Here is an 11,455-nt window from a genome sequence, read left to right on the forward strand (position 1 = left end):
CATGTAATTTGTTTTTAAATAGAAGAAAAGCAGAATGGACTGTGTTTACACAGAGAAAACTCAGATTTTTTTTTCCAAACAAGTGTGTTTTGTAGCGCATTAACTCTCATTAAGGTGCTTCTCTGTAATTTGACTGTAGGCATTTGCAGAGAAGGCAATTTGTCTTTGATTTAACTATGAAGAAATGTGTTTATATCAGTATTGGGGTGACTGAGACACTTCCTAAGCGAGTGCTTTATATTCTCATCATAAGTTTTCTAATGGTCACTTAGCATTAAGTTTTGTCTGTATTTTTTGCACATTTTTCATTCAGACCTTTAAATTTACAAGTTCCATTACAGTGCCATCTGTCTCTGCAATGAATCTAGCTGCACACTTTTGAACAGGAAAGAAAACCCAATTGATTTATTTCCTGTGGTCAGAAAAAAAGGTAATTACAATGTCTGGTGGACACTGAGTTGGCCATGAGCCAGCGATGTTCCATTGCAGCAAAGGTGGCTGATGAGGAGGAGTCTTGCCAGCAGATTGAGGGAATTGATCCTCCCCCTCTACTCAGCACTGGTAAGACCACACCAGGAAAATACTGGGAGCAGTTGTGCACTTCCCAGTACAAGAGACGTTGAGCTGCTGGAGGGAGTCCTGCAAAGGGACACCAAGATAATTAAGGGATTTCAGCATATCACATTTGAGGAAAGGCAAAGTGAGCTTGGAGAATAGAAGGCTCAGGGAAACATTAATGCAAGTAAATACCTGAAGGGAGAATGGAAAGAGCCAGGCACTCATTAGTGGTCAGAGGCAATGGACACAAACTGAAAGGCAGGAGCATCAGGAAACACCTTTTCCCCATAGGGTTGACTGAGCGCTGTTGCAGGTTACCCAGAGAGGTGGCAGAGTCTTGCTCCTTGGAGATACTCAAATCTACTCTGTCTAGGTCTTGTCCTGGGCTGTAGGTATCCTTGCTTGAGCAGGAGGTTGGCCCAGGTGACCTTCAGAGGTTGCTTCCAATCTCAGTCATGGAATCACAGAATCACAGAATATTCTGAGTTGGAAGGGATCCACAAGGAGCATGAATCCACCTCTTAAGTGAATGGTCCATACAGGGATCAAACCCACAAGCTTAGCATTATAACACCATAATATAACCAGCCATTCTGGAATCATGTGATTCTGAGTCCATACAATACTTATGTATTGTTTGCACATTTTCTGTGTATATATGTATATTATGAGGGGTCCATTAAAAAGCAATAATTAGTTAATAATTGCATAGCAAAATAATGTGGCAACAAGCTTTAGAGTAACAATTCAGAGTTTCAGAGACGTGGACACAGGTTAAATGGGAAATTAGCCACCCTCATCCCTTTTCTAAAGACTCACTCAAACTATTGAAGGTCAGCAAATGCAGGATACTTCAGATCAGCAGATTCATGAAGTGATTCTTACTTTTAATATAAAGTCCTTATTGTGTTGGATGAGCAAGTAGTTTTCACTTAAGCATATGGCCTGATGAAGTGTTTTGAGGACTTTGCCCATGAGAGGTTGTTTTATAGGCAAATATGTGGTAGTTTTCCTTTTGAATTAGTCTGCCATCTGTCAGCTTTATACCCTGTTGAATCTGAACATTATTTGTGGTTGAAATGTACAGAACAGGGGGGGATTTAGATAAAAAAATATATTAAGCAAAGCTAATGAGAACCCAATATTAATAAACTTGTTTCTTTGAAGAACTGAGTACCCAAAAGAAGTTAGGGCAGAAGTTGTGTGACAAGCATAGTAACAAGTTGCTGATACCATGGCAATATTCCCAAAATAATGTTCTGTTAAGCCAGTGTCATGGCTCTGTTGGTTACTGATCTAACATATCTCTTAAACTCAATAAGCCTTATGCCACAGAGAGGGAGACTGTCTGTATGGAGACCATATACACCATGTATTTATCTGCATGCATACATACACAGAGTTAAGTAAACATGCTTTTCTATTTTTTTCATTCATTTTGTTCACTCTTATGCATTCATTTATATGCACACCTTATTCCTTTCATGGAAAATGACATGTTACTCTTCCTTGTAAGCATACCTGAGTCAAAAATAAGAACAAAGAGCCCTTGGTTGAAGTGACCTTAGCATTCTCTTATCTGGTAGATCTGGCCTAGTAAAAAAATAGGGACAGCTTGATAACTACATCTCATCAATGCGTTTTAAAAAGTGTTTCTATGTGGTATATAAAATGGCTAGATCATATTGGGGGAATTTCAACAAAAGCATGTTGAAATATTTTGAGATTAAGACTTAAATAACTTTTTACATTTGAATTCATTTTTTAAGAGTATATTAATTTTCTTATTTACATAACTATTTGGGCTTGGAGTTTGAAGTAGAAAGAAATTTTCTAGAGGAGCGGCCTGTTGTAATGGTTGATTCACATAAAACTGTTTGATATTCACTGACTTTTCTTCTCTGCATTTTTGATAGATCAAAATACTTAGGTAACTATAGCTTCCCTAAATAAACAAAGGAAGCTGATAAAAACAAGGTAGGGATTAATGTGAAAAACACAACTTCTCTACTGTAATCTAAAAAAAAGAATTATGACTTTTTTTTTTAAACTTTCCTCTTAATACATAGTTCTTATTAAAAATTTTGGTTTTACCAATAATAATTTTATTGATCTAGTAGAACTTGAGTGCATTTACAGTTAATCCCTCAGTCAGGGTTAGGAAAGTGGGTCCATTGAATTAATTATTTCTCATAATAAATAGTTCCAAAAGGAACTATATCATACATAGTGCATGTAGAAATAGGGTTTTATAATGAATTCTTTTACTTTTGGTGGTAGATTTCACATTTTTTAGAAATATTGTGTTTAGCACACAGAAATAATTTCTCAGGTAAAGAGAATTAGGAAAGAAATTTTGAGTTCTGAGTTTCATTTTCTTGCAGAGTCAAAGCAGCTTTGTAAACTAAGAGGTTGAGAAATCATCTTTTGAAATCACAGGACAGTTACTTAAATAGTTCTGGTTACTGATGTAATGAGGCTTTTCATGTCAGATGTGATATTTTTAGATTACTGTTGCAAAATAAATTATGGAATTATGACATTCTTTACCATAACCCAATGGCCACAGGTGGGCTACTGTTGAAGGAGCACGTTCATAAACACTTGCACAGCTGTTTTGTGGGTTTACATGTACAATCAGCTTTAGGCATGCCAGGTATAAGATGGATTGAAGGGATGAGCGTGTAGGATTCAGACACTGCCCAACAGGAGCATTTATATTCCTCTTAACTTTAGGAGTTAATATTCTTTCAAACTTGGTTTTATACATTCTTCTTCACTTTCCTCTGAATATCCATATTGAGAAGAGAGAACTGCCATTTTGAATGTGGTTTGGGTTTTTTTCTGTAGTTGAAATACATAGAGAACACTTATTAGAATTTTGTTAGTGTTTTGTTTGTTTTATTTAAAGGTGGTAGTTTCTGGCTTTGTGCTTGGAGCTTTATGCTAATAATCTTAAATATTTTCTACTATAACTTTCAGCTTTGAATTTTGAAAGAAAGGCTCTTTTCTTCCTGATCAGGAAGAGTCAAAGTGTAATGCAGCTATATCTCACCAAGTCACTCCAGACTGGTGACACTCTTGTATAGTTCAGTGAGAAGCTTGTACTGAATAGAAAAAAAGGACCTTTTCCATGACGTTTTTGCACTCCCAATGAAAACCTGTTTGAAGGTTAATGCCTTTTCTGACCCTTTCTCTCTTTATTGAAGAAATTAAGAAATGACCTTATGTCTGAAGCATATGTAGGCTGTTATTAACACTTCCATGAAAGATTATACAATCATTAAATAATGTTTAGATCAAATTCATGTAAATTTCACTATGCAAGCTGATCTTTCTGTTTGGGAAAATAACACTGGTCAAGGAGGCACTATAGAACAAAAACAAACTATTGCCAAAACAGATTTTAGAAAGATTAGCTTGCTCCATGAGAATCAAGTGCCTTCTGCTGCACCTACTGAGGCAGTTGTAGGCAAGTGATGGTGTCCAGTTACCCTAAACAAGCAGGAAGGGTACCTGCCCTGGCAGCCTGCACCTGTGGGTTTGTCCATATTCCCTGTGGCAAAAAGTTCACTGCTTTTATTCAGGAAATACTTTTGGTGCCTACTTCCAGTTTCAATTCAAGACTTAGAATCTGGATGCATCAAAACTTCCTCCTTTGGGTGTACCTGGCTTGTATCTCTGATTTCTCTGTTTGCTCATGAAATGGGCCCAACCTCTTCTCCAAGATGCATAGTGATCATGCAGTAGGCAACAGGCAGAAGGTGGAACACAAGAAACTCCTAGATTCTTGGAAAACCATTTCCACCCTAGGGCTGGTTCTACCCTATGGTTTCACCGTATGGGAACAGGTGTCCAGGAGGTATGAGGAATCTGCATACTTGAAAATGCTCAAATTTCACCTGGCCAAGGACCTGAGCAGCCTGCTTTGGCTGGACATGTGTTGAATACGGTGTTCCAAATGGCCTTCAGGCACTCAGTGTGTTTTGTCCTACAGTTCTGAGCTCTGCATGCAATGTGCATTCCTCGAATGTGGTGTATTACATGTCAAGGAAGTCAGTGGGTGTAATAAAGATAGTTCTCTGTGGAAGGGAAGGCAGCACAAATTAACTATTTCATTGTACAGAATTACTTTTTAGGCCAGTTTTAGAGATAAGTGACAAGTGACATAAAACTCCAGCATGTTATGCAATATGAGTATCCTCAGTAGAGAACATCTTGAGTATTTGCCTTGTGTTCTCCATAAAGGAACAATACTCTTCTATGGCTAATCCAAGCTGCAGTTGATTGAGTTAGATTTCTGCTGCCAGGATAATTGGACACTGTTTCAGAAACGCCTGAGAATTTCTTGAGGCCTTTAACACAAGTTACCGTACAAAGTTCCCAGTGTGCTGTCCTCTAAACACACAGTGCTCTGTGGAAAGAGTGCTCCAGCCATCTGGAATGATCAGAGTAACCCTGCATGTAAATGTGACCTTCTCCCTGCCTCACAGAGCCACTGTGTCTGGGCCTGACTGTCACTCAGAGAAACACTTTCTTTCATTTGATCGAGTCTTGAAAATAAGCAAGAAATATGAAATTTCTCTTCCTTCTTCTCTATCCAAACCATTTTATTCCTTCTGGCCTTCCTTGAGATAATGTTGCATGAACTGGTTTGTGAGAGAGGAACTGCTGGTGTGGTCTGAAATGTAAAGTGGCATTTATGTGAGAGCTAGAAACCCAGAGTGATCTAATTATGTGCAGATGCAACACTTTTTTCTTTCTTCCTTTTTGAAATCATGCTAATGATTTTTTATTTTGTATGTTTTATGGTAAATAATTTGATTCTTATAATGGTCTGCAACATACTCTTAGTAGTGAGTTAATAAAAATCTGAATTAAAAAGCATATGTGTGTGTAATTTCCGAACAGTTCTTAATATGAATCATTGACTCATAAAGAATGGTGGCTGTAGTTAGTATTCTGAATATTCTGGTGCTTAATTACGTTGATTTTTAGTTTCCAGTTTATTCATTTGTTATAGCATTTAAAAACATCTTGGCTTACTCCTCATTTTCCTTAATGGAACTAAGTTGTGGGGCTGTAAGCTGCATTACTTTCTTAACAGCATATTTATTATGATTCTGTTATCCCTGGCTGGTCAAACTGGCACGTCTTTAACATAAAATGAAATATAATTTATTATTGTATTCACTTTTGGAATTTTTCCCAACTATTTCTGGAAGGAGTGTAAGTCCAAATATTAGGAGAGAAACATTAACTACATTATTTCATTATTGTTTTTTCTTAATTCATCAGAGAATTAACACAGTAGGAGACCAAGACTGCAAATAATGCAGCTGCTTAAAATGGATTAATTCAATAATGTTTAAGTAACTGATGGTGAATGGGTCACCCAGAAATATATTTACCTCTTGTTCCCAAGTATCTGGAAAGTGACAACGTAAGAAAAAAGAAAATATAAGTTGAGCCAAAAAATTGCCCAGCATCTGTGTTATGATGTTAAAATTGTTGTTTCCTCTCCCTTTTTGTGAGTTTCCACCATCTCCCATAAATGACAAACAGCCCCTTCTAAGCATCTCAATATTTTGTATGAGATATGGATGGATCTGTGTTGTATTCTGAGTTATATTATGGTTCTTAAAAATTTCTGGGTCACTCACATGACTAACACAGTTGGTTAGTACTGGAATTATTTTGAAAATCTAAAAAAAAAATGAGCAAGAAAAAATTACAAAAGCTGTTGAACAAACCACAAACCGTGATTGCAGTAGTAATAACTTTCAGACTGCAAAGTTACTTCTTAGATGCTATTTAGTTTTGAATTTTAACCATGTAGTATGGGCTGGTTTGTCACAAAGAAAATAGTAAAAACATTTCTGGCAATGAACAGTCAGCAAGTTATCTGTAGAAATGGAAGGCCTGAGCACCTCTTGGTTTACAGAAATCAACTGTCATTCTGATATCCATGTGATCTGGCTGTACTTGGTGAATTACTTCCTGCAGCCTGTCTTGGGGCATTTTTTAGAGATAGAATGAAATTTAAATTAGGCCTTAAACATTTATAGAAGACTTTATTGTGCATAAATACATAAATTGATGTATATGGGTACCACATATTTCTACAGTGCAAAATTTTCAAATCACCCATCATGCTTTTGACCAGTTGATTAGATTAGGAAGGAGAAAAACATCAATTAAAAATGAAGAAGTTACAGAGTGTGAGATGTAATCCATAAGAAGCCCAAAACATAATATGTCACATTCTGATACTAAATGTTTCTGTGTCATTTGTGGACAGTGATGAAAACTTTCATTCTTTCCTTATAGAACAATAGATGGTAGTGTTAAACTTGCAGATGAATTCTGTATAAGTCATGGCATCTTTGGTCTCATCCTTCAGTCTGTTTTAGAGCTGATATGGTAGTGTCATATGTGGTCAAGGATACTTGTTAGATAAGCAATCCCTATGCAAATATATTTTATTCACAGGTCTTCCTAAATCTTAATTTTAAAACTGATTTTAGTCTTTTATCCTTCCAGCCTTCTTGGTTATCACTAACTGCAGTAACACTTATGGGTATCCCTGTTAGTCACATAATTATTCCATCCAGGCTTTTGTAGTATATAGGGTAGAGAGGGCCTGCTGTACATACCAAGAGCCTAACTAACACTCTTTTCTTATATTCTTGCATTTAATGTAGGAGGATGAAGTAATGAGGTGCTGCAGTAATATTACTTTTTCCTCTGGTTATGTGATTAATTTTTTTTCTAGATTCATAGAGTGAAATGTAAATTAATATACTTTGCTATACTTTTTTAAGCATTTAGTTCATTCCAGAATGAGAACTGTCCTATATTAGTATGACCTTTTGAGAGATCTCATAGGAGTAGTATTGATCAATGACACAAGTTTTAGAAATAATGCACAGAAGCAGCCAGAATCTCAGCTGAAGTCTGTATAAATCTCATCTGTCTCTCAGTTGGAGTGATGCTGATATTGGCAATACTTATGCAAAATGGAAAAGAACTTGGCTGCTTTCATATCTCTAAATTTAGTGTGTGGGTGGTCCAGGACAGTGAAGAGTTTATAACATCTCTATGTATTAATGAATCCATTTCATGTGTGAACCTCTGTAAACCTTTTGTCATCCATTAAAAATGTGACTGTGCTGTTGACAATAAGTTTCAGTAAAAAGAAAGGCTTAAGGAAGACCTAGTACACTTATTTCCTGTAACATGCAAGACACTGTAATTATGGGTCATTTGCCTGGTTTCTTTGGTAATTAAGAGTTTAAATTGTGTCTAGTTCCATGGAATTAGTTAAGCTTTTCATTAGTAAGTAAGTTTAGTGACATCATGGAAGCCAGTTAGGTCTTTCAAGGCAGAGCAGTGAAGTACATTCTTTTGTATGAGCTGGATCACAAAAGGTGTCTGAAAGGCCTTGATAATGCTCTTCTGTGCAACATTTAAGCTTATTCTTCAAAAAGCAAAGCCTGTCAGAGTTTCATTTATTGTCCTCAGAGTGCTTAAGGTCATGAACTAAGTTATTGTTAAGAACAAAACCTATAGGCATAGCCATGCTTCCATTCTAATAGCAAATGTATGAAGCTTTCTAGGATCAGCTGCTTACATATTTGTAGTTAGTTGTAGTGATAATGATCAACTTTTGAATGTGTCAATTGTTCAAACAGGAATGCAGTGACTGTATGAAGGAAATGAGCACAGAAAACATTGGTGTGATTCCTTTGGCTCACTAAAAATTATTAATTAGGTCTTACTTTATTACATGCAAGGTAGAAAGCACCTTTTCACTTCACAAACTCCAAGCTGTTGCTGATATGTTGAAAGGCAAGAATCAATATTTTAAAAAGAAAGGAAATCAGGAGAGGGTTCTTTCATTTTTCTCCTTCCTCAGTCCATATATACCTTCCACAGTCCCATATATACCATAGATAGGTGTATATAGGGCAGACATTTGATACATCTTGCCAAATTTTTTTCTTTGAATGTAATAAAGCTTTTGCAAGTTACAACTTGGTTTCCTTAGAGCAAAGCCAGAATAAATGCTGTGCATCCTTTATGTTCTGCAGTGAAATAGTTGTGTGTTTCAGAACCTAAAAGGTGCAGTATGATGTTGTATGTTCATAGAATCATAGAATATTCTGAGTTTGAAAGGATTCACAAGGATCATCAAAGTTCAGCTCCTGGCCCTGCACAGGACAGGCTCAGGAATCACACCATGTGCCTGAGAGCATTAATTGCTAGATGTGAGGAAAATTGCCCTAACCATCCCAACATCTGTTTTCAATTACTAAAATTACTTGTCGCAGTGATTTTGGCATTAGTAACAGTAGCAGTGCTAATATTGATAATAAATGCAGTATGAATTGGGGAAGTGTTAGAAACCATGTGTTGGTATCAGTCAGAATTTTTCAGGTCCTTGGATGCCAAAAGTTGCTTTGGGTTATCCATGACCAAACTGAATTTGCAGGTCATGGACAGAAAGAGGCAGAAAGAGATGCTTTATTATATAAATTCTGGAATAATCTCCAGAAACATTATCTTTCATTATATAAAATTTCAGATCATATGATTTTTATATGTTTATCTTATTTGTTTATTATTCAGTATTTCAACATTAAATTACAAAATCCATATAAATAACGTGTGATTGTTTTTAAAAATTTTAGCTTTGCTTCCAGACTCCAATCTGGAATGACTGTGACTATTGTAAGGCATGGAAGTTCTACCTTACTAAACTCTTTCTTCTCTAAATGTAACTTTCCGATATAATTGCTTGTTTTCTTTGTCATTGTTGAATTGGAAGAATTAAGTAAATAGAGTATGACTTTGACAGCACTCTTCTGATAAGTAATGTCTTTCTCTGAAGTTCTCTATCATCCAAAGTTCTACTGTTGACCTAGGTAGTTTAGTGCTGCCCATACCTTGTGTGTGTAGGAAATGCCATACCTGTGAGGCACTGCTTTTGCCATTTTGCAGGTTTTAAAGTTGGTTTGGAAAAGTTAAATTGCCTGCTTATTTAGGCACTTGCTTAATTTTGCTTTAAGCTTGTGATTAAACATGTCCCTATTAAAGCACTTAGGAACATCTGGATAACCACTTTCTGGGATTTAAGTAAGTGTATTGATGTTTTTTGAATTGAAATTAATTAAAGGTTAATTACCATGCAGATGTTCAAACTGAGAGGTTTGCTTTTCTTCTAATTAGGGGTGTCTAAGACAAGAAGGAAATTTACTTTTCCTACTAAGTTTCATTCAGGATCATTCTCTCTTTTAAAACAAGCTATTAGAAGTTCATATTAACATTATAATTATTTTTTTCTCCTCACCTTCTTGTTTTTCAGTGTCTTGTGTTTGAAGATTCACCAGGGGGAGTCAAAGGAGCCCGGGCAGAAGGAATGCAAGCGGTTATGATTCCAGATGAAAATTTAGGTGCAGATTTTAAAAAGGAGGCAACACTGGTGCTGAAGTCCATGGAAGATTTCAAACCAGAGCTGTTTGGTTTACCAGCATATGATTGATGCCTAATGCCTATGAACATGTTCTTGGCTGGAGATGAATTTAAAGCAAAATGAAATTTTATTTCAGTTTTATGATTGTTTTTCATATTCTACTTTCTTCCTCAAAACTAGAGTGCAAAAATCCTGTTAACATTCAGTCTTTTATGCATTTCCTTTGATAAATTGTCTGGAATGTTTATGATTTGTCCTTTTGATAAACGCAATATTAAACAGCATCTTTCTGTTAAGTGAATCCAGCCTTGTTCTATTCACATCATAATGTTTTCTGAGAATATTATGGAACTATTTAGACAATTTATTGTAACTGCATTGGAAGCTTCTTGTTCTGTTAACACTTGAATTACTTATTGTCTTAATCAGAAATCTGTTCTGGATTGCCTTTTATCCCATTAAAATGTTTTTGACACCATTAGTGCTATCAATATGTTTATTCTTTTCCTCATCCCATTGATGCCTTGGAGTGGCTACCTAGAACAGAGGCTAAGACAAAGTTAAGAGAATAAAGTGGGTATTTATTAAAGGGCTTCAGTAGATAAACCTTGGGCAGTCAAAAGCCTGACAGAGGCTACACCCAAGATGGACAATGGTCACAGGTTTTTCAGACAGATATAAGTTTGGTCTATTTGCATATCAGAGGTTAATTGTCCAATTCCAGCTTCAGGTAATGAAGTCATATTCCCCCAGCTAACTCTCCCCCTCCCTGCCCAATTCACTTTTGTTTACTTTTTGGGGCCTCTGGCTGTAGGGTGTCCTTTGGTTCCAAGCCCAGAGGAATTGTTTTGTCTGACCACACTGTGAAGACAGTAGTTAACACTTTATATGAAGTTTAGAGTTATGCACTAATGCAGCACAGGATTTGAAAAATTTATAGGCTAAAATCTTAAAGCATCACCATGCTTACCCATCTATTCCACTTGTATTGTGTTGTCTTTTTTCTTTTTTTTCCCCACTTTTTGCAACAGGGATTCTGTTGTACATTCTGTGTTTTTTTGTTTTCTTCTTAGAGATTGAATGAGATGACTTCCAGACATCCCTCAAAACCTCCATTATTCTGTAATTCTGTCATTATCTTTTCTGATATTTTGATCACCCGCTAGGAGCTAAACAAGTTTATATGATCTTAGAATTGAGCCAAAATTCTTTGCATCTTGTTTCTTTCATTTCCTTATATCCTTCTTATAGTCCATGTGTCATGTAGCCTTCTCTTTCATTCTTGTGAAATAAGTGTATCTCTGTGCTTGAATTCTGATAAAGTTATGGCCCTAACTCCTTTATGCTAATAGCTTTCAGTAGGCTGTCCTTAGTTTCCATTCTTTCCTTGTCCTTGTGTCCTTGTTTTTCTCCAATTTCCCT

The 11,455-nt window shown here is 36.1% G+C and overlaps 1 protein-coding gene across 1 annotated transcript in view; it reads left to right on the plus strand.

Annotated features, from left to right (window-relative positions):
* The window catches only part of PUDP (pseudouridine 5'-phosphatase), a 58,556-nt gene extending 48,045 nt beyond the window's left edge, over window positions 1–10,511 (plus strand). Inside the window, exon 5 of the mRNA XM_031060418.1 lies at window positions 9,926–10,511. Coding sequence (XP_030916278.1) covers window positions 9,926–10,102 — 177 coding nt within the window. The 3' untranslated portion in view covers window positions 10,103–10,511. The remainder of the gene's footprint in view (window positions 1–9,925) is intronic.
* The last annotated feature ends 944 nt before the right edge of the window (window positions 10,512–11,455 follow it).

This window comes from Geospiza fortis, unplaced genomic scaffold (assembly GCF_000277835.1).
Source record: "Geospiza fortis unplaced genomic scaffold, GeoFor_1.0 scaffold50, whole genome shotgun sequence".
NCBI lineage: Eukaryota > Metazoa > Chordata > Aves > Passeriformes > Thraupidae > Geospiza > Geospiza fortis.